Here is a 23,222-nt window from a genome sequence, read left to right as displayed (position 1 = left end):
AGGGGGCAAGTGCAGAGTGTAAGGTGTAGGGGGCAAATGGGGAGAGCTTCTGTTGCCCTTGGGCTAGTGGTGCAGCTTGCAGGTTGGGAAGTAGGAGCCCCATTCTAGTGCTTCCCCACAAACTTCTGTTGGTCCCATTTCAGAAGATGGGTAGTAGATGTCTTTGTTGAAAATACCATCCCAACATCCTCCGAGGAGTGCTGTATCTGCGGGGATGTAAGCTGCGCGAAAGGGGTCCAGCTGAGCTCCCACATCCTCTCCCCAAATGAGAGCAGGGGGAGAATATTCTACATATTTCTAGGGTGCTGCTTCCTGTGGTATCTAGCCAAGGTGACTTGCTATGCTGGGGGCAGTCCCAGCCTGTACCTCTGCACACAAAGAAAGATCTAGGTCATCTATCCCCTGTTACTCTGGCACTGTGTCTGGGACAGGAAGTGCCTCTGGGTGTGGGGAGATATATTTGGGATGTTGGGGTGCTAATTCCAGTGGCTTAGACATCGGCATGGAAACCATTTAAAGCAATCCCAGCTTGATCAAAGTGCCCTCTTCCTTCCTGTGCTGTAATGTGATCGTGAGCCCAGGAGCTGCTCTTGGCCTTCTCTGGTTTCTGACTTCTGTGGATTCAAAGACAGCTCTGGAAGGAACAGACGTGCTTTGCCGCGGATACAGGCTTGCTGTCTGAAGCAGGACATGGATAGAAACAGGTGTGTGTGGGTAGGCCAGGGCTCTGAGTGGCACTGAGCATTCTCTATCTCAGGTGCTTGGCTGACAGGTTCTTGCTCACGTGCACGTGGTCTACCTGATTTGCCATATTTGGGGTTGGGAGGGAATTTTCCCCTAGGCCAGGTTGGCAGGGACCTTGTTGAGGGGTTTTTCAGCTTCCTCTTCAGTGTGTGGGTGTAGGTCACTTACTAGGATTATCTGGGTGTATCTCAATCATTTCCCTGCCATTGTGGGGGCCTCCTGCACTGGTGCACTTCAGTCCCTCCTATTCGCTGCCTGTGGCTTGTAATAGTCTAGTTTCTTGAGGCTGTAATACCTTGGTCTCATTTCAGTTGTTGGGTTCAGTGTGCAGGTGCTGGATGGTGCTGGTGGACTGTGACGTACAGGAGGTCAGACTAGATGATCTGGTGGTCCCTTCTGACTCTTTGTCTCAGGGAGGAACGGTCGGTGCTTGCACCCCTACCACACACACACACGTTTTCTGTGCCTCAGCGTTACCATTTGTAAAATGAGGTTCATTCCCTGGAGGGAAGGGGCGAGGGGGGCTGCTCGAGCTGTTGCTGTTGTGTGTGTTAGCATAGAGTTTAGTTGTTGCTGTTTTTTTCTCCCATGCATGTTGATTTATTGTGACTCCTCTGTGAAGACTCTGTAGCTAAGGGTCTGGCTGAGCTTCAATTATAAACATTATAAATCCATTCAGAGTTGAAGCTTGGCACAAACTCTCAGGCCCAGAGGTGACTATTTTCCCCCCTTCCAACTGCAGAGACTCAGCTGAGGTGGGGGCTCAAGCTGCAGTCAGCTCTTTGGAACAAGCTGGTACCCTCAATTCTGCATAGACCCAATCCCTGTCCTTGCCCACTCAACGCCAACTTGTGATGCATTACAACAGGACCTTTCTCAGGGTCACATGAAGGCAGAGCCCTGTAGAGTTGCCACAGCATTTCTTCTGTTACAGAATTATGCTTCAGAATAGTGAGGGTTGGGGAGAGGAAGGGGAAGGAGGTGCTGCACTAGTTGTTCCAGAATCCTTGCAGGAGTCTCTCCAGCTCTGAGTTGTGAAGCCCTTAAAATGTGGAGTCTCTTCTGAAACAACAGCTCTGAGAAGTGTGAATTGGCCCATTTCTCCAAACCGGCTGTGAACTTTGAAACTTACTGAACACAATATAAATATTAATGTCATTAACGATTTCACTGACTATCATTTAACTAATGTGTTTATTTCACAGTGACTGTCAGTAAGCTGCCATCCCACTGCCAGATGCCCCAATTCCCCCATGCACCTACCATACAATGTCTAGCTTCCTCCCCCACACACATTTGCAGTGCAGTAACAGGTCACTATGAAAATCAGCCACATGTTGAATACAGAATGTATTAGGCAGAGTAAAATAAATGGAAATGACCATCCTAGTGATCAGCCCCGACCTTTGTCTGAGTGTGGTTAACTCCCGGAGTTACTGCACTAAACATAACTGAAGCTGCCACAGAATTTTTGTCTGGCTGCACCATAGCTGCAGAATCCAAGCACCTGGCCACAGAGCACAGGGTTTGTTGGCTGCAGGAGTCACTGCATACCTTGAAATGGGCCCCCAGTGAGCCCAAAACGCTTGGGGCTAGGTACTCCTGTGGTTGGAAAGCCATGGGGTATCTGTATGCAGCCTGCCCCCTGCTGCCTGTCTGCTGCGTCTTGACAACCCTGCCTGCAATCCCTACCCACAGGGGAATGATCTGTGATCCTAATGACTCTTTCCATTCTGTGACCTGGCTGAAGTGGTGACACTGAAATGACAATAACCCCTGATATTTGGAGCACCTTGCTTCATGCCTGTGGGGTCCAGACACTCTGCTATCACCTGGCCTCTCTGGTCTTTTCTTCTCTTTGTGAGGTGAGTGTCCAGGTAGCTTCTTGTGGCACCTTAGAGACTAACAAATTTATTTGGGCATAAGCTTTCGTGGGCTAGAACCCACTTCATCAGATGCATGGAGTGGAAAATACAAAAGCAGGTATAAATACATTGAAAGGCTGGCAGTTGCCTTACCAAGTGTGAGGTCAGTCTAACGAGACAATTCACTTAACAGCATGATACCAAGGGAGGAAAAATAACTTTTAAAGTGGTAATGAGAGTGGCCCATTTCAGACAGTTGACAAGAAGGTGTGAGTAACAGTAGGGGGAAATTAGTATTGGGGAAATTAGGTTTAGGTTTTGTAATGACCCAACCACTCCCAGTCTTTATTCAGGCCTAATCTCATGGTGTCCAGTTTGAAAATTAATTCCAGTTCTGCAGTTTCACATTGGAGTCTGTTTTTGAAGTTTTTGTTTTTGAAGAATTGCCACTTTTAGGTCTGTTATTGAGTGACCAGAGAGACTGAAGTGTTCTCCTACTGGTTTTTGAATGTTATGATTCCTGATGTCAGATTTGTGTCCATTTATTCTTTTGCGTAGAGACTGTCCGGTTTGGCCAGTGTACATGGCAGGGGGGCATTGCTGACACATGATGGCATGCTGATACAGACTAACACAGCTACCACTCTGAAACAGGTAGCTTTTGTCAGGCTGACTGACTCAGCAGCCCCACCTGCATCACCCACTGACTCCCAGGACTGAACTGCTGTGCTGCTCCTGAGAGACTGGCTTAGTGGTAAAATAGACGACACCCCCCACCACCACACACACACATACACACAGTGTTGTCAGTGAAGGACTGGAAAGAGTTTAAGAATATTCATACCTAGGGTTGCCAACTCTCCAGGATTCTCCTGGAGGATCCAGGAATTAAAGATTAATCTTGAATTAGCGATTGTCATGGGATGAAACCTCCAGGAATACATCCAACCAAACTTGGCAACCCTACTCATATCCCCCAAAAACACACTCACTCACACACCCTCTCTCTCACCTCCTTGCCAGCTTTGTGGAGGTTCTAAATTAACAAGGCATCTTTCCCTTCTGTTCAGAAGGAGTCTCTGTAGAGACCATTAGGAAAAGTTGTTTGTTGGGCCTGCCCCCTAAAAAGTAAGATGTTATGTGGCACCACTGTGCTGCTGTTAAATTTCTGCCATGTCTTACCCGAGCAGGGCTGCATTTCAGTGCTGGGTGAGCGATTCCTGTCCTTAGTCTGCTGTATCTTGTAGGGTGATTGGAGAATTAGAAAAGTAGGGCACCTAAAGGGCTTGGAGACGCTGGTATGATGTGCTATAGAAAAGCAGAATAACCTGAGACTTGGGCCAGCGCTGTGGAGTGTGTCTCACTTATGTGCACCCACCAGAATGGGAAAGACTGAGAAACTTCACGTGAAGGTGGGAGGAAGGCTTCTGGGACAGGAAGAACAGGGGAGCTGGTGGAGCTGATGCCCTTTCAGGATGCTAGGTGGGGAAACCCACAGTGGTGTCCAACCCACCCCCCCTCCCCCCCCAGCAGTGCAAAACCCAAACTCTGATACAGTGATGGAGGGGGGAGTGCTCTGTGCCTGCTCATCTGTCTCTGGGCCTTTCTTTCCCCTTCCCCTGTCTCCCCCACCCCCAATCCAGAGGCCCCTGTGCTGAAGTTTCGATGCTCTCAGACAGTCCCTGCTCCTTCCGCTCTGGCGATCTCTTAGAGGCAGCTGCCACTGCTTTGCTAGCAGGATTCTAGCTGCCTGCTCTGACGCTGCACAGTAAAAGGTGAAAGGTCACCCAGGGTGGAATTTCCTGCCAGGCAGATGCATGGCTATTTCCCCTTTAACCTTAAACCCCAATGCGCCTTAGTCATGTATGCATGCAAATAAGAGCAAACGGGGGCGGGGGGAGCTGACGGGAAAAGGAAGCGACCTCAGTCAAGGTTTAAATATAGAGCCAAGGCTTTTCGCTGCATGCCGGGCCTGTTATTTATAATCTTGGAGGAGTGTTTGGTGACTTCTCATGTCTCATTTGCAGCCCAGGCTCATTCGAGGCAGCACAGTTCAAAAGTGCTTTCTGTGCAGAGTGAGAGCAGTACAGGGCACCACCCCTGCACTCCCAACTGTCTCCATCATTTCCCTGCATGCCAGTGCCTCCCATTGGTGGTAGTGTTATATACACGTATGTCTCTGTGATTTAAGCTGCTCACTAGGGTGGAAGTGGTCCAGCCTGCGTCCCCTCACGCTACTCAGAGATGATCATGTCCTTTGTGCAAAGCCCGTGGGGCTCAGAGTGGGCCATCAGTCATGTTGCAAGCTAGGACCTGTAGTCCAAACAGTCCGTATCTCCATATCGAAGAGCAGGGTAGCTGCTGCGTTCATTCTGCTTTATTAGTGACCAGCAAAGGTTTGGCTCCGAGGAGCCTTACAGGGCATTGAACAAGAATAATTTTAACCCAAGGGCAGGGGGATTGGAATGATGTACGTGTGCTCTGGCCCTTCTCTACATACCACACACATTAGCTGCAGCCCTGACTTTCCTGGGTAGCCTCTAAAGTGCTCCTGTTTGGGAAAGATTTAGGTTCCCCTGCTCTGACGTGTATGGTATGTAGAGAAGGGCCAGAGCACACGTGCGTAAGTCAAATTCCCCCTGCCCTCGGGTTAAAATTAGTCTTGTTCACTGCCCTATAAGGCTCCTCGGGGCCAAACCTTTGCTGGTCACTAATAAAGCAGAATGAACGCAGCAGCTACCCTGCTCTTCGATATGGCGATACGGACTGTTTGGACTACAGGTCCCAGCTTGCAACATGACTAGTTTTACCTGGATCTAGCTGGAGCATTGCATGATGGGAGTTGTAGTCCACATGGGCTGCACACCTGTTCAAAGCAGGAGGTGATGGCGGTTTGCATGGCTTAGAGCCTCTGTTTCTGGGAGGATTTTGTGCAGGTTGTTGGGGAGCCTTCAGCTACTCTAGGATGGGGGAGTGCTTTGCGATTTCCCTGGCAATTCACAGCAGAATTCTCCATGCACTGTTTATCTGAGTTGGCATCAGCTGGGTTCCTGCCAGTGGCGCATCAGAGCTACATGGCTCTACTCGCCCATGCCGTCTACAGCACTTTCAGAAACTGCTCCTTGGAATGCTGCTGTTCCCAGATTCAGGACTTGGGGCCAAGGGAAAGGGTCCAAATTGCAGGTAAAACCACTGCTGTGCTGTGTCAGGTTGTCTGCCTTGCTGGAGGTGAGTGAGTTTGCCAGTTCTCAGTCCCAGCTGTTTAAGGCCTGGGAGTTTAGTTGAATCCCCTGGGCAATGGTGACACCTAGTGGCACAAGATCAGAGTCCACGGGCCAGGTTTAGAGACCGACTACTTGCCAAGACGCCACTGAAAATCTCCTCAATGCAATCTGAGACGTGCTGAGGTTGGGCTGAGCTGGCCGATTGCTCCTCCATGTTGGGAGCTGAAGGAGAATTCCCTCCATTTGCTCCAAGTTTCTGGAGTGGCCTGTGGGTTTAATCCTAGGAGGCACTGACCATCCCCACGCAGGCAGATCCAAGAAGACAGGGTAGGCAACTGGTGAGGATTAACTCTGTGTGAGTGGCCTTGCTGGCATGGAATGTACCTTGCAGGCAGATAGGGATTGTGAGTGGCCTGTCTGATCCCTTGGGCACAGGGTTCCCACTGGAATAGTATGCCACACCTGCGAAGGGAGAGTTTAGTCTAAGGGCAGGAGCCCCCTGGGCTTTGCTGATCACTGAGGTGTAAGAGGCCTGGCCTGCATTCTCTGACACTGTGCAGACACTGTAATGCCCCGTGTGTGAGCCCTGGGAGAACTGAGCTTAGTAGCCTGCTCTGAGGCTGCTGACCTTTGGGAGGTGGGACTGTTGTGGGAGAGACTGGCCTTATTTTTAGAGCAGGGAGGGGCTCAGGAAAGGGAGTCAGGACTCCTGGGTATTACAGGCCTGGCACTGACTTAAGCCCTTCTCTGGCCAAAGGGGATGATAGCTGCTTCCCTCATGAGTGCAGCACCGTGAGACTCTCTGCTGAAAAGGAGCTACAAAAATGTAAACTGTGATTGTTCCCTTCCCTTCTTGGGGCTGAGGGAAGTATTGTATGTTCCCTTTAAGAGTCTGTGCCCTGTGTGGGAGTCCTGCCCTACCCTGCCCCAGGCACATTGGGCTGGAGGCTAGGTGCTGGGAGCTCTGCATTTTATGTTACTAGGTAATACCTGAGCTAGTCTGTATCCCCCTACCCCCAGGGGATGAGGCTGAGTCTCGGGTGAGTCACTGGCACTTCCTGAACCCCTCTGATTCTCAGGTGACGGAGTGATGGCAGCTAGCAGTGCCGTAGACCCCGTGGAGCCCTCTGCACCCAGGCTGCGTGCAGGAGAGGGGTGTGGAGAGGAGGAACGTTAGAAGGAGACACTGCGGAAGCAAGAAGAAAAGGAGTACTTGTGGCACCTTAGAGACTAACCAATTTATTTGAGCATAAGGTTTTGTGAGCTACAGCTCACTTCATCGGATGCACTACATGCATCACAAAAGCTTATGCTCAAATAAATTGGTTAGTCTCTAAGGTGCCACAAGTACTCCTTTTCTTTTTGCGGATACAGACTAACGGATACGGCTACAGATACAGATACGGCTACTACTCTGAAACCTGAGGAAGCAAGTTCGCTTATAAAGCAGATGACCCACCCCATTGGCTGCTGCTGGTGATTGTCAGAGCTGCCTCTAGGAGAATCTAGAGAGACCAGGTGGGTGAGGTATTATCTTTTATTGGGCCAACTTCTGTTGGTGAGAGAGACAAGCTTCTGAGCTTACACAGAGCTCTTCTTCAGGTCTGGGAGACAAGAGTGTCATAGCAAATTACAAAGTGGAACAGATTGTTTAGCATAAGTAGTTAACACACATTTCAAGGGACCATTCAAGGTGAAGTGTGTACACTGGTTCCTCCCTGACCTCCCAAATCAGGTGAGCAGCCTGGGCTAAAATCGCATTCACCCTTGAGCTGCTGGCACTAAGAGATAGCTGTGGTGCCTGTGATACAGGCTGTTGGTGTTGTATTGTACAGAGGCCTGCTGTCTGAGATACCCAGGGACTCCTTTGGAAAGCCACGTGGCTATGTAGGGCCTGCAGGGCATGGTGCCGGGTACCGGATGTTTCTTTGTTCAGCCTTTGGCATGGGGAGTGAAGTACTGGATGGAGCTCCTCTTGAATAGGGAGCCAGGTGTGATCTTGGGGGGAGAGGGGAATGGGGGGGGGGTGGATTTGCTGAGGACAGGAGCCTTCGGGGATGATGGGGAGGCCAGCACTCCCTTCTCATGCAGTGCAGACACCTGCTGGGCACCACAGGCCTACACTGTCTTGGCAACACCTGGCCTGGCCGAACCTCGAGCAGCTGGACTGGGAGGGCCTCTCGAGGGCCTCTCCATTGCCGTCTTTCTCATCCCATCCTTGGCAGTGCATAGCCTTGTCACAAAATGCCCAGGTTTTTCCCCATTCCTTGCCTGGTACTGGGGGGCCTGCAGGTGAGGGATGTGGAGAGGAGGAACTTCCTCTGCCCTCAACAGGCCCCCTTTAGGACTCAGAGCACCGTGGCACATTCAGTCATTGCCATCTCTGCTGAAAAGGATCAGTTAGTGCCAAGTGCTGTGTGACAAAGTCCACTCACCGGAGCGGCGCCTCCTGCTGTCTGTTACCAGGATTAGCTCCGTCAGCCGGTGTGCCCTCTCCAGGTGGTGCCTCTCCCATCGTTGTCTCCACTTGCAAACCAGGCTCAGTCCAATTACCGCAGCATTCTCTTCATGATTCGGCCCTCCAGCTGTATCACCATCTGTTTCTTCACACTTCCGGGGTTGGGGGTGTGGGAGGGAGGGAGAAGTATCTTAGTTCGACAGTCCAGCCACTTCCCCAGTGGGGGGTGGGGGGGTGACCCAAGCCCATTCAGTACTCTGGGTCCCAACCCAGGGACCTTGTAGATAGCAGCCTCCTGCTGCCTCACTCAATGTTGCTTCTATTCCCTGGGCCGCTTCCCTGTGCCACCAGCACCTTCTTCATCCTCTTCTCAGGGCTTTCAGCCAGCCAGACGCTCCCTCAGTCCCTGCCAGCAACTGCTCTGTCCAAGGTGCTACCATTCCTGCAGCCCACTAGGAACACAGTCCTTACTCCTTAGGCTCCCTGCAGCAGCTGACTGTCTCTGTCCCTGCAGCTCTCTTTTATGTGAGCCCGCTGGACCCTGATTGACTGCTCTCTGCAGGCTCTCTCCGATTGGCTGATCCCTGCACTGCTTCCCTATGCTGCTTTTAACCCCTTCCTTTCTGGTGTGGGGTGAACAACCCATCACATGGTATGTTTGAACAGAGGGCACCAGCTAGCCATGAGATGGTAATGGCTTCCATTCTCCTATTGGGTTTAGATCTAGAGGCTCCACACCCCAGGACCTGCTCTTCGCAGCTGCCCTTCCTGCTCTCTAGCTGGAATTTCTTCCCCTAAAGACTAATCCTTCGGCCTGCCCAGCTGTAGCTGGTAAATGTGTGTAAAAGCACCTGTGCTGCTCCCTTTCAGGATGGGAGCACTCATGCTTTCAAGGGCCAGTGCACAATGGGCATGTAGAAAGAACATTGCTGCCACACAAAGGGACAGTGGTTAAGGTGTTAAAGCAACAGGTAGGGAGTTGGCAGTATTAGTGGCCTACCAGCATCCAGGCCTGGATCCTGATCCTGGTAAATGTGGGTCTGCAGACTGCTCCTGATGCCTGCCCTCTGCATGGGAATCTGACCTGCCTTCTCCTGCCTGTGGCCCCTCTCACTGGCCACTCCGTGGAGTCCCAGGATCATAGTATTTTGTTTAATCCTGAAGGATCCCAAAATGTTTCATAAACTCTATATGCAGCCCTGCTGAAACACTCTCCACCCCAGAGGTAGGTGCATCAGGCATGTGCACGGCACACAGACGAAGCCCAGCCTTGGCTCTCACATAGCACCCATGGGAGAGCAATGATGAGCTGGGGTTTCAAGGTCTTGCCCAAGAGCCCTGCACCCTTGGGATGGTTAAGAGTGGTGGGGGACAGAGGTCCACACCCAGAGCAAAAGCCAGAGGCTGCAGACTTCCACAGCAGGTCACTGCTCCAGTAGCAGCAATGACATCAGTACACAGGCATGGTGAGAATTGCATAAGGGGATCCTGTTGTCTTATGTAGTGGCTGGGCAAAGGGGGGCTGGACTGCAGAGCTGCGCCAGGGCTGGCAACGTCACATGGGAGAGTGGTTCAAATAGGGAATCTGCAGCTTTCCCCTTACATGCTGCAGTCCAGATCTCATCAATGCTCTTGCCCCCACTAAGGAGCTGCATGTCATGGCGACTCAGGGGGTCCCACGGAATTGTCTAAGTAACAGAGAATGAGGACTAGGCTGAGGTCCTGGGATTTTTTGGGTAGCAGAATAGGGTGCTGGTGGAAGGACAAGGTCTCAGGAGATTCTGAGTAACAGGATCTGGGGCTGGGAATGTTCATTGGGCACTTTGCGCGGGGGGTGGGGGGGGGCGGGGCGGAAAGGTGGTTAATGTTCATGAGTATTTCCCCTACCAGGACCTGCTCTGCCTGAGCCCAGCCATGCTGGTGCTCTGTTCTCTGCGAGGCCCAGCTCTGACTGAGCAGTGCCAGTACCTCCCCTTGCAACCTAAGAGCTCTGAGATGTTTACCAGATGCTGGGAATGGGCAGCTGGCTCCCAACAGCAGCTTGTGACTCTGGCCTGTTCCGACACACACTGCGGGAGAGCTCCTGCCTCAAAGGAAATCAAAGCTCCCCAGGCCTGAATAGTCAGCAAGTGCCTTAGATATTCATGGCTTTTTTGCCTGAGCTCCCTATCACTGCACGCCTGTAGTGCTGGGAAGTGGGTAGCTGCAGCATCTCATACATGGGGCAACGGGATCACTACAGCTTTCTTACTGGCTTCTCCTCCCTTTTGGGAATCGGGTTGTCTGATCTCTGCATGACCCCCTGTAAAAGTCCCATTGAATAGCTGGGCAATGTGTGTGAGTACAGCATGGAGCACTGACTCTTCCCTATACATCTTACATGTGTGGGGTGGCTAGGGAGGATTTGCCAAATGGGCTGAGACCCCAAAGCAATCAGCAAACCAGGTAACTGATTTCGGGAATCACTAGGAAGGGGAGCTGCCTGCCTGGGGGTCAGAGCCATGCTCTAGCAGGGAAGTAGCATTTCCTATAGTCAGAGAACCACAGAGGGGAAGCTTCCTTTGCTGACTGGCCATTGCTGGGGGCAGATGGCATGAGCAACCTGCAGTGAAATGGGGAAGGTGCAAAGCAGTATTTAGGGGGAGGTTCTGTCCCTTCTCTGTCCTGATTCCCTTTGTTCTTAGACAAATCTGTCAGTTTGTCTGGGCCTTGGTTTCCAAATCTATAACGTGGGGGATATGTATCCCTAGGCAGGGGATGGAAGAGGAAGTTTGAGTGTTCATCCCTTTTAAAATGGTTTGAGATCCTTGGCCAGATAACACTGTGGAAAAGTAAAGTATTGTTCCTGCCCTTTGAAAAAGCCCTGATGGGTGTAATAGGATTCTGTCAGAATTACTCTTAAAAACCTGTAGGATCCAACAGAGCATTAGGTTCTTTCTGAAGGGCTGTTTAAATCCTGCTATAGAGCTTGTGAGTCCAATACACTTCCATTATTCTGTCAGATTTAAGAATGAATGGATAGTGAAGGAAGGTCAGTCTCTTCTATTCCCCTTGCCTTGTGATATAGGAATGAAGGACATCAGTGATATTGAGAAGGTAGCACATTTAAAATGGATGCACTTTTTTACACAGCACACAATCAGTCTGTGGAACTCTCTAAATAAATCTGTTAGTCTTTAAGGTGCCACGGGACTCCTTGTTGTTTCTCCATGTGTGCACTCATTGGGCATTTGCATTCTATGGGGCGTGACAGCACAGCACATAGAGAGCCCAGTTCTGGTTTCACCTGTGCCCATGTAACTCCAGATTTACTCTGGCCTGTTATGAGTTCTTGACCAAGTGTCTCCTTGCTGACAGGTAGAGAGGTGTCACTGACATGGTCAATCTCCTTCCTTCTCTAATTGTCTTGATTCTGGTTTTCCCTGCTTCCTTTCTCGCTGTTGCTCTGTCAGTGTGCCGTGCACTCCCCTCTTGCTGGCTGGTGTGACTGAAGGATTGCACTGCAGTGGTGTCAGTCTGCACTCAAATGTGGAAGTAGCAGGGCAGGCGGATTGGCTGCTGGGTGGTTTCCCTGCTCCTTCTGGAGGCAGGGGGTAGGGGAGCCTCTGCATTCTTGTGGCTGCGTCAGGAATCTGTGTGTTATCATCCTTTCAGTTTGAGCAGGAGCATGATTCACCAGAAACTCCTCCGAGAACGCACCAGGGTTTCAAGTGGCTTGAAATATCAGCTAGCAATTCCGGGACTTCGAGTGTGTCAGGTTCACTCCTCAGCCTGGAGTTTCCTCCTCCTCCATCGATCGGACTGAGACTGCAGGAGACTTATTGAAACCAGCTTATTTTTTTTTTCCTGTCTAAAGGTCTTTTGATTTAAATCTGCGGCTTGTTGAATGTGCAGAGCACCAAATTCTTGCCTGCAATGTTTTGCATTTAGCATCTCAAAAGGCTGTAGAGGCATTAATTAAGCTTCACTTATCCCTTAGCACACTAGGTTATCATCTCCATTTACTGATGGCGACACTGAGGCACGTAGACATGAAGTGTCTTAGTCAAGGTCACTCAACGAGACAGTGGCAGAGCAAGGAATAGAACCCAGGAGTCCTGGCTCCTTGCTTTAACAACTAGGAATGAAAAGTTGCTGATGTCTTTAAAGCTGCCAGGTAGGGGTAAGGTGTCTGCTAAACCTGCTGTCTTGTCACTAGTTGTCAAGGGAGCCACATTTCTATGCAGGCTCGTTCTTTGATGTGTGCTCTCCAGGAATATTTTGGGTCATTTGTCTCCCTGGGTCCATGTAGGCACTTCTCAATGGATCTTCCATGGCCCGGATTTTGACATGTCTGCTGGACAATTTCCCTAAGCTTCTCATCTGCCCCTTCACCGAGAAGTCCATCATCTCACTGCAGAGAGACTGATGGGGGAAGGGGCTTATCTCTCTATGTATCTTCAACAGGATGCAACTGTTGCTATTGCCTAAGGCACTGTAAAAACTTGCAAGCAGTCACTTCTGGCTGCAATTCTGTTGGATCTCACAAACTAAGAGAGGCCAGATTTAGTTAGAATGTAAGTAGGAGAACCTCCCCAGAGAAACCCTGGATTATCAGGGGGGCTTGAGTCAGGATTGGGGATTGGCAGTGTTGAGGGAAGCAGGAGCCAGGGGCTGAAATAACAGGGGTTGCTGATTGGTATTGAGGGGCACTGACAGAGTGGTGTGTGGGTAGCCCAAGGCTGGAATTGGTAGGGGGGCTGCTCTTCAGGATTGAGGAGGCGCCAGAGAGCTGTGTGGCTATCTGTACTGTGTTTGGCTGAGGGAGATGGTAATAACCTTTCATGAGCACCAAACTCACCTGATTCTGTAACTAAGGGGGAGAGAACTGAGACAAATGCCTGATCTAAAGAGAAATCTTCTGAAGCTATGGCTTGACTAGGCAAATAGGGGCAGCTCACTGGCAATGGTGGTCACTAGGCCCCCCAGGGTTGTTCCAGCCTAGTCTACACTAATGTTAACACGTTAGCTAACCTGTTTCTAAATATGACCTATTTTCCAAGTTTAGGCATGGCCCAGAAGGGGCTTTGCTAATTGCCCTAGAATGGAGCTGGGCTGGGAGGAACCAGGATTCTGCTCTGGAGAAATCTTATTTACAGGGTACTTCATATCCAAAGGCCTCTCGATGCCACTGAGATCAGAGAGAACCCAGCCCCAAAGGCAGCATGGCCTAATAAACAGCAGAAAACAGAGTCTTCTCTAACTCCTCTGCCAAACACGGCAGATAGGTCCCCTCCAAGCACACAGTCCAAGCTGTGGGAGACTCGGAAGGAAACCATGGCTACTGCTTAGACAATTTCTGTGTCTTAGTACGGTATGGACACTGTCTGTGGGGAATGTCTTTGTCTGTGCCTGGCTGGAGTGCCTCTACGGGGGGGAGAGGGGGGGCATGGTATGTGAATCTCTGTTGTGCATACAGGATGTAAACAGTTTTTGTTAACTTTTTAATTTAAACATTACTTTTCCCCTTCACTATTTTAATGATTTATTATTGCTAAAAGTGCTGTCTGTGTAGCAGGTTCACTGCGTCGCCCACAGAAGCCCTGTAACCACTGTGATGGTGCTGGTGTAGTTGTGCTGTGTCTCCAGTCTTTGCAAGCAGCTCTGTCCCCCTTTTTTCTGTGCTTGGCAGAGATGACTCTTGCCCAGATCACGAGCGCACTGTCCTGGTGCTGTGCAGTTCAGAGGGGCAGCCAGAGGGTTAATGACTGCAGTGAGAACAGTGGGCATTTCTCTAGCCAGCTGTGCCCTTGAGCTGGCAGCACAGGCCCCAGCCCCTGTGGAGCCTGTCAGCAGAATCCATAGTGATCAAGTCAGTCTGCTCACTGATTTTGTCACCCATGGACAATGGAAATGTTCCAAGCATTGGGACTTTTATGAGAGAATCTCCCAGTTTGATGTGTTCCTTGTCTTGTCTCTAGGGACTTTCAAGCCTGCCTGGATGGAATGGTTAGTGGGTCTCAAGCACCTAGACTCTCTAGAACCCATGGGTTTGGGTTCTGGCAAGGCTGACTCAGACCCCCCCTCCCCCCAGCAAAGTACAAGCAGTTTAGTTGGTGGATGTGATTTGTGTACTCAGCCTTAAACCCAAGGGCCTCTTGTCTGCCCTGGATGGTCATTAAGTGTCCCCTAGCGTAGGCACATTTCCTAGGAGTAGGAGTTTACACTCCAGTCCTTGGCCACGATTCCCCCATCACTGACGCATACAGTACTGTGCTCTCCCACCTCCCTGAACTGGCAGCATCCTGGTGCTGCTGGGAGTGTACTTGGTGAAGCACTTTGAGATCCATTTCAATGAGGTGCTGTGTCTATGTGAAACTTCGGACACCCTGCTGATCTCAAAGCATCCTGCATACTGTGCACGAGGGGATGGCTACTGAGAGGAAGGATGGCATCATCTCTCTGCCTGCCAGTGGAGCCCCAGCCTCAAGTCAAGTGTGTGACCCTCAGGACCATAGTGCAATCTGTTGCATAGACTGCTGGCTTCTCTGGGATCTCACAGCAGCAGGCAAAGGCTCCAGGCCACCAGCAGCAGGAACTGCTGCAGGGCTTGCTTTCTGGAATGCCGTCTGTCTGGCAGCAACAGCAGCTTCCAGAGGGGCTGAGGGCTCCCTGCAGGCAGCCTGTGTGCTTAATGCTGCAGTTTACACCATATGGACCTTCTCCTCCTCTTCGCTCATCCTCCCAGTGTCTCCTTCCCTGTTCTGCTCCCCTCCCCCTGGAAGCAGTTAGATAGAGCAATTGGCCAGGCACTGGGACAGCAGCACTGACATAAATCTCTCCTGGTGTGGAATGAGGGGTATAAATATCCAGAGAGTGATGTGATCTTTCCAGCTGCTATTAATAGGTCCCTAGAGAGAGAGAGAGAGAGAGAGAGCGAGCAAGCAAGCAAGACTGGCTGACACTTAAAGGGCTAGCTACTCCCTTATGTGCTGTGAAAATTAATCAGCACCATGGCTCACCATCTTCCTCTAGGCTAAAGCAGAGCCCTCTGCTAGGTGTGTGGGGATAAGGAGGAGGAGGGAGCCACTAATGACTTGCTAGTTAGGAAGCAGTGATAGGCCTACTGGTGCAGGAGGGATCCCACTTCACTAACTAGAAATGCTTGGGTGGGTTGTGTGGCAGCACTGCACTTGCAGCCTCTCTCTGCTGTGCGCTGAGTCCCATCTGCCTTGGTCTGACACCCACTGGCAAGGCAGGTGCTATGATCCCACATTTTACAGATTGGGAAACTGAGGCACAACACTGAGACGGGACTTGTAGGGGTTATGGGGAAACTGGTGCAGGTTGCCTGAGTTTGGGTCCTGGCTGACCTGACCCTGAGGCTGTTGCTGTCTCTTTGACAGCACAGATCTGCAGCAGGCAGACTGGCTGCTCTGTTGCATCTTGTTCAAGGTCCAACATCCTGCTGCAGTGGAGTGGGACTTGGCTTTTCCCCATTGCGTGTCCCCAGGTCCACTCTGAGCAGGTCAGAAAGGGCATCCATCCCACTGCTGAGCTGATTGAGTTCTATTTAGAGCCCTGGGGTTTGGGTTGGTGCCCAGCGCTTCTGGTCCCTGGCTGGCAGAAATAGCTGTGTTCAGTGTATGGATAGGTCAGTCCGGCATCATGCAGCAGAGCCCAGGCAGAAGGGCTGGTACCCTGTGTGTGGTGGGATGATCTCTTTGCCTATGTGCGGGAGGAAGCTCCTTTGTGGGCAGGGTGGTCTCTATAAGGTAGAGAGTTTAACAGAGCTGAACATGCAGAGAACAACACAGCAGCTTCCACAAACAGCTGGCTGGAGGATCCCCCCAGGAAGTAAAAAGGGAGTGAAGGGGAGTGTCTGTATCTTTAGGGCCAACACAGCAGAGGGACATGGGGTGTGTCTCTGGAAGATCCTGGCACAGCATGCAGGGTACTTCTCATGGAGAGTTTGGACACACTTTGCCCTGTTCCTTTCTCAAGTGCAGGAGCCATCTCACACTGCTGGTGGTTTGTCAGGAGCACAGGGCAGGGGAAGACACCGCTCCCCTACACTTGCGTCCCCTGCCTCTGCCCAGGTGACTCTGAGTGCACCTGCCTTTTCCTCTCCTCCCATTGTGGTACTGCATTTACGCTGGAATGGCCAATGTGCCTCATTGGGGTTATTGGTCCCTGCTAAAGTGAGCTGCTGGCTGTTGCATGCAGGGAACAGTGACAAGCCATGAGGGATGCAGGCTGCAGCTGCCCAGGCAGCCCACTGAATTGTGCGTGGTGCTCAGTGGCTCCCCAGAGCAGATAATGGACCCAGCAAATAGCTGGCATCTCATTCCAGTCACCGCGAGACTCTTTATCCCAGGGCAGAGACACAGGAGAGCCCCAGCGAAGGGGTGAGGGTGCGTGTGTGTGTGGGGGGGAAGAGTCCTCTGTTAAGTCAAATAGATGCTGCTGAAAGGCTGAATCTGCATTTCCTGAACAAACACCCCCCCCCACTCTCACACCGCTCCCCAGCCTCCCATATGTGCCCTTCGCTCCCATCTTCCCTCTGAGCATCCTGTGGGGCTATCTAGAGAACTGTGCCCAAGGTCTGGTTTGGTGAAGACCTCACCCCATTATCCCTGGCAGCCCCATGCTGCACCACAACATCCAGCTGGAAGTTCTGGCTGGTATGGAGCTTTCCCCATCCATCAAGCATCCCTGTCTCAGGCCATTGTAGCAGGTGCTAAAGCTACTCCTTTGCCCCCTACAAGAGCAGTGACTGTTGCTTGGCTGGCTGGTTCCCCTGCCTGCTCTCATTTCTGCCTGTCTCTCACCTCTCTGCCCCCCATTCCTCCATCCATCCCACTGCCTCCATCCCCTCCTTCCCTCAGCCTTGTTCATTATTTCCTGCTCAGAACAGCCCCCTCTCACCTCCTGCTCCCACTGCATCCCTCCCCTCAGTGGGCTGGGTTGTCACACCTTGTCCATCAGGTTGAACCACATGCTGACTGGTAGGCACCATGTCTCATGTGTTTTGCAAAGCACCGGAAAGGCTCTTTCAGTACTAGCAACAGCTGGGACTGGCTGAGAAATGGGCAGTAGAATTTGGGATGCTAAGGCCCTGAGGGCTCTGTATTTCTGTTCACTGTACAAAGTTGTTCTGTACTCTGGGAAACACGTGCAAAATCTTAGAAATGCAGGACTGGAAGGGACCTCGATAGGTCGTCTAGTCCAGTTCCCTGCACTGAGGCAGGACTAAGTATTATGTAGACCATCCCTGACAGGTGTTTGTCTAACCTGCTCTTAAAAACCTCCAATGACGGAGAATGCACAGCCTCCCTAGGTAACTTGTTACAGTGCTTAACTACCCTGACAGAAAGTTTTTCCTAATGTCTAACCTAAATCTCCCTTGGTGCAATTTAAACCCATTGCTTCTTGTCCTGTCCTCAGTGGTTTGTCCTGTCCTCAGTGGTTAAGGAGAGCAATTTATCACCCTGCTCTTTATAACAACCTGTTACCTACTTGAAGACTCTAATCATGTCCCCCCTCAGTCGTCTCTTCTCCAAACTAAATAAAGCTCTCTCCCCCCTTCCACCCCCAATCCTTCCTTGTAGGGCATGTTTTCTAGAGACCTTTAATCATTTTTGAGGCTCTCCTCTGGACTTTATCCAATTTGTCCACATCTGTCTGAAAGCGTGGAAGAATTGTGCTGGGTGTCCTTCCATTCAAGAGAGGACAAGCTTTGAGTGAAAATAGCCCCATTTTATTCATAACATACTGAATTGGTGTGTATATGTACATGCCTCTACTTGGTGGAATTGCTTTTCTGTGTGTCATAGATCTTATACCGCTTCTAGCAAAGGAGGTTTCTCCTTTAGCTCAAGTGGTCAGGGCCTGATTTTTGCCTTTGGGAAGGCTGGTTCTATCCTGCCACCTTGAAGTTCCACACAGCCAGATATGCAGCACAGTGACAGCTGTGATCTCCTGGGTCCCCAGTGTAACATTTAAATATGCAACTTAGAAAATATTACTGTGAATCTCATTATTCCTGGCAAAAAGACCTTCAAAACTTATTTTGGGGGGGTGAAGAGGTGGTGTCATGGGATGACCCAGAATGTAGAATTTTGTGTCCAGTCTCCCCCATTTGTCCATCCCTATGCTGGGCTTTGCTAATAGTTAGAACCCTGCAAATCTGCGGGGATGTGGATACCCATGGACCATGTGTGCGGATTGCAGATCAGATATGGATACAAACTTTGTATCCGCACATGACTCTACTCATCGTGGTAGGTGTGGGTGCAGGCACTTTCCGTCAGGGTTGGGGACAGGCGCAAGGGGTGCAAGCACCCTCAATGGAAAGAGGGGAGGAGACACTTGGGCTGTGGGCACCCTGGATGGCTTGCGGGGAGGCCCACGGGTACTCGTGGTGGGGGAGGCATGTGGGGCACAGAGGTTTATTGGTTGCTTTCTCTTTTTGCAGGTGTTTTGACCAAAGGGAAGCAGCAGCAGGGACTTAGAGCTCCCTCCACTGTCGCTGCCAGAAGTTTTAGCCAATCAAATGCACCCTGACAATAAACTGACCAATCATGGAAAGACAGGTAACAGCGGCACCCAGTCTCAGCACCATAATGTGAGCCAAGGACCCACCTGCAACCTGGGGTCTAAGGGCGTAGGGGCGGGAAATCATGGCAGCAAAGCCAATCAGATTTCTCCTGGCAACTCTGGACTGAAAAACAGCCAGAACGCTGTCCCAAACTTTGGGTCTTTGAAGGGCAAAGTGAAACGGGAACGAAGCATCTCGGTGGACTCAGGAGAGCAGCGGGAAGCCAGCACCCCCTCACTGGACACGGAATCGAAAGGTAATGCTCAAAAACCTTTGCCTTGGAAAGATTTTCTCTGAACTGCCCCTCGCATCCTAGTGGGAACTGGGTGTGGAGCAGCTAAGAGCCTTTCCTGCAGCCTGTGATCCTGCAGTGCCCCTGGTGGGCTAGCTAGGAGCTCCCCTACTCAGCCTGTGCTCCTGTACCATTGGGCTGCTCTCTCCTTTCAGGTGGACTAGAATAACGGTGAGCTCACTCATGGCCAGATTTTTGCGGTCCATGATGTGTTTTTCATGGCCGTGAATTTCGTGGGGCCCTTGGTATATGGATTCCTTTCAAATAATAATGAAGTATCTCTTATTCCAAGCTGCTTGTGTTTATAGAGCTGCAGCCTGAGATTCATCCTCTGAGGCAGTTGGCGAGGATGCTTACTAGCAAAGATATGTGCAGACCTCTCTCTCCTGGTCACACGCCGTGGATACAAGGCTCCCCACCCCCCAAAAAACCCAACAACACAAAAAACATGGATGCTGGGTTGGCCATGCTGATCCTTGCTGTATGTTACTGCATGCTGGGTGGTCCTGGACACCTGTGGAACTGATTTCCAGGGATGCTGTGAAGGCCAAAAGTATAACTGGGTTCAAAAAAGAATTAGATACGTTCATGGAGAATAGGTCCAAAACTGGCTATTAGCCAAGATGGTCAGGGTCACAACCCCACGCTGTGGGTATCCCTAACCCTTTGATTCCCAGAAGCTGGGACTGGATGACAAGGGGATGGATCATTTGATAATTGCCTATTCTGTTCATTCTGTGCCTCTGAAGCACCTGGCACTAGCCATTGTCAGATTACAGGATACTGGGCTAGATGGACTTGGTCTGACCCAGTATGGCTGTTCTTATGTTCTGATGATGGTGGGACAGAACAGGCCAGGTTCTGAACATGACAAAGCCCTGGGAGGGGGACACACTGCTCTCCTGCCTGTTGCCTTGTTGAGAGACCATTGAATCCATTGGACAGGAAGCCATCTCTGGGGCAAAAGCTTCATTCCTGTCCCAGTGCAGCATGTGCCTGTTGCTTTGGCCTAGCTGAGCTTCTACGGTTGTTTTTTTGCAGTCATGTCCCTAGGGGGTCGTCCCCCGTCCCCCCCCAGCGCCTTCCCCTTTAATTCTTCTCTGATTGGAACTAGTTGCCATTTTCTGGGGGCAGGAAGGGGTGGTTAGTAATTTTTCTTGTATGAAAACCAATGGTGCATCTCTCCCTGCCAGTCACCATCCACAGCTGCAGATTCAGGCCTCTGGGGAGAGTCTAAATGCTGAGGCCAAGATGTCAAGGGAGAGCACTCATTGTGACTGGCTGGGAGGAGAGCTGGGGAATGTGAACCCATGCAAGGAGGGGAGTTAGTGCAGGAGCAATGAGGGAGAAGAACTTGGCTGAGACTGAGAGGGGAAAATTTGGGCTGGATGCCAGGAAAGCTGCCCGGCAGTGTGATGGCTCAGGCTGGGGAATCGCCTCCCAAAGGGAGGGTAGGAGCCCCATTGCTTGGAACATTTCCGCTACCGGGCAAACCTCTGGGTGGGACCCTGTTGGGAACAATCCTGCTGCAGCCAGCAGGGAGATGGGAGTTGACAGGCCTCTAATGAGCTCCCATGTCAGTCTGTTGCACCAGACTGAGCTCTTGTGAATGGCAGAGACGGCTGGTATTGACTGAGCTTTCCCGCTCAGTGCTCCAGCAGGAGCTTTGCCTCCCCTGGCTAACGTCTGGGTCGCAGCTCTAGGATGGTTCTGGGGCTCCAGCAAAAGCTTCTGGATCTCTGACAAACAATCTCACGCTGTTGTAAACAGTTCTGTGGTGGCTGTTTGGACCCAGCTCAGGCTGTGATCCCATCCCCCCATAGGTGAGGAATGACTGCATTGGAGAAGGGGTCCTGGAGCAGGCTCCCAGCCTGGGGTCTGACTGCTAAATGCTTCCTTGCAAAGACATGCTAGCAGGGCCTCACCCACAGCGCAACCAGGGCTTTGCTGCAGGTACATCACAGTTCAGCCAGTGGTCTCGGAGCAGAGAGGGAAATGCTGCTTCCAAGTTGTGCACTGTAGGAGGGAGACTCGGTGCAGGTCCTGCGCTATCTGGGGATAGCAGGGCTTCTGACCCACAGTCGGGCTGTTCGGCCATTGGGCAGGAGTCCACATAGCTCCGTGCTGGGGGGAATTGCTGTGGTTTAGTGCAGGAAGCAGACTGAGGCTGGCTGTCAAGGCCAGGGTGAGGCCTATCACAGGGAGCTGAACCCTTGTACATCTTCCCCTCTGTTCATTGGACTCTCCTGGCTGGTTTTGCGAGCATGACCCTAAGTGCCAGGAGGTGGTGGGACGGAGCCCCAGCCTACTCAGTCCATGGCTGTGCCGTGGCACTCCCCGCTTTCTGACAGGTACTTTCCCACTGCAGGTGAGGTGGCTCCCCGCAGCAAACGTCGGTGTGTGCTGGAGAGGAAACAGCCATACAGTGGGGACGAATGGTGCTCAGGCCCGGACAGCGAGGAGGACGACAAACCCATCAGCAGCACACACAGTGAGTATCCCCTCCCCAAACAGCCCCGAGATCACTGCATGCCCAGTTCCTGCCCTGGAGTCTGTCAGAGAAGGCAGCGATGGCAACCAAAGGTTCCCAAAAGAAGCTGTCTGCTGGCTTAATAGGGCACTTGGTGAGGCGTGTGTTGATGCTACAAGGTTGTGGTATTGCACACACTGTGTGTGTATTGTGAGGGAGGTGTGGTGTGGTGTGGTGCTCTGCAGGTGGATTTTGTGCAGTATGGTTTAGGCGGTGGAGTGCTGGAGGATTGTTGAATGCAGTGTGAGGGTAGGAGTCGTCGATGTGTGATATGGGACTGTATCAGTCCCCCAGCCCTCTTGGCCCCATCTCCATGAGGGGACATTTCCCCCCCCCCCAGCCCACATGACAGGTGGGCTGGCCACGGTGGGCTCTTGTGCGTGGCTGGCACTGACTTGGCTTCAGTGCTGTTTTGCAGGCCAGTGGGCATGCACAGAGTTCATCATGTTTCGTGAGCGCTGTGCTGCAGAGAGTGCATCCTGCATGGATTTAGATCCCTGTTCACACTGTACTGTTGGACCATCCACTCTGGAGTCACTACAACCCTGTCTGGAGGCGGTTGTGCTCTGGCATCAAGGGAAATGCTCAGGGCCTGCCAAGAATCTGGACAGGGCTGAGTTAACCAGAGTGCACTGCACACTGACTTAATTTCTGATCCAGGCTTTAAATCAAGTTAAAAGCTTGCTCTGAGGCCCTGATGGTTTTTATTGTAAGTCTCTGGGGGATGGTGACGTTTTATCAATAGGTTTCATGTGACTCTTAAGCCTACGCTCCCTCATTCCCCCATCTCGGTCCTCCCTCCCCACCCATTGGAATCTCATATGTTAAAAGAGTGTCACTTTGTGTTTAGCTGGAAGCTGAGGCACTTCTCTCAGCCTAATAAATAGCACAGTGATCTGACATGTCTGTCTGGGGGGTGGGTTGTAAACAAACTGATGGTCCCTCCTGCATTCCAGAAACAGCAAAATCCTTTGATTTGTTGCATCTTGAATTCAACTATTTTCAAACTGTGGAAGTGAAAATATTTTTGAGGTAGCTGGGTCAGGTCCATTTGGGTCCACCTTTCACATTCTCATTCCTCTTCATCCTGCCAATGGCTTTCCCAACAGACAAGTTCCCCAGCTACTGGAAGAAAAAGCTAGATTTGTTTCCCTGGATCTTTCCATTCACTTCCCTTTTTCTCCAGAGTTGTGGTTTTTTAAAATTCTGCTCACAGCAAATGGAACATGGTAAAGTCATTAAGAAAAGTGTGAAGCTAAGAGTTTGTGAATCAGAGCAATTGCCCCTAAAATGACAGAGAGGCTTTTCCTAGATCAATATTCATGATGGTTTGTATTTCTTAAACGTCCAAACACTTTTAGACGTGAACACCTCCCCCACACCCTTTCCAACCCACGCTCCCAATTTTACATAAGGGACTCATGTTGTTATCTTCTCCATCCACATAGCTGCAACCCTAGCTTTCGGTAAAAAGACTGCACAGGATAAAGACTGGTTTGCCACATACTCTGAAGTATGCTTCCAGTTATT

At 51.2% G+C, this 23,222-nt stretch overlaps 1 protein-coding gene across 6 annotated transcripts in view; it reads left to right on the top strand.

The window, feature by feature from the left end:
- The window catches only part of BCL9L (BCL9 like), a 159,493-nt gene that overhangs the window by 121,104 nt on the left and 15,167 nt on the right, over nucleotides 1-23,222 (top strand). For all 6 annotated transcript variants that reach the window (XM_074936574.1, XM_074936573.1, XM_074936571.1 and 3 more), the window contains 2 exons: nucleotides 18,748-19,126; nucleotides 21,531-21,653. In XM_074936574.1, coding sequence (XP_074792675.1) covers nucleotides 18,826-19,126; nucleotides 21,531-21,653 — 424 coding nt within the window. In that variant the 5' untranslated portion in view covers nucleotides 18,748-18,825. The remainder of the gene's footprint in view (nucleotides 1-18,747; nucleotides 19,127-21,530; nucleotides 21,654-23,222) is intronic.

Source organism: Natator depressus, chromosome 22 (assembly GCF_965152275.1).
Source record: "Natator depressus isolate rNatDep1 chromosome 22, rNatDep2.hap1, whole genome shotgun sequence".
NCBI classification, from domain to species: Eukaryota; Metazoa; Chordata; order Testudines; family Cheloniidae; genus Natator; species Natator depressus.
The sequence above is the reverse complement of the archived record's forward strand: the minus strand, read 5'-3'. Positions and strand labels throughout refer to the sequence as shown.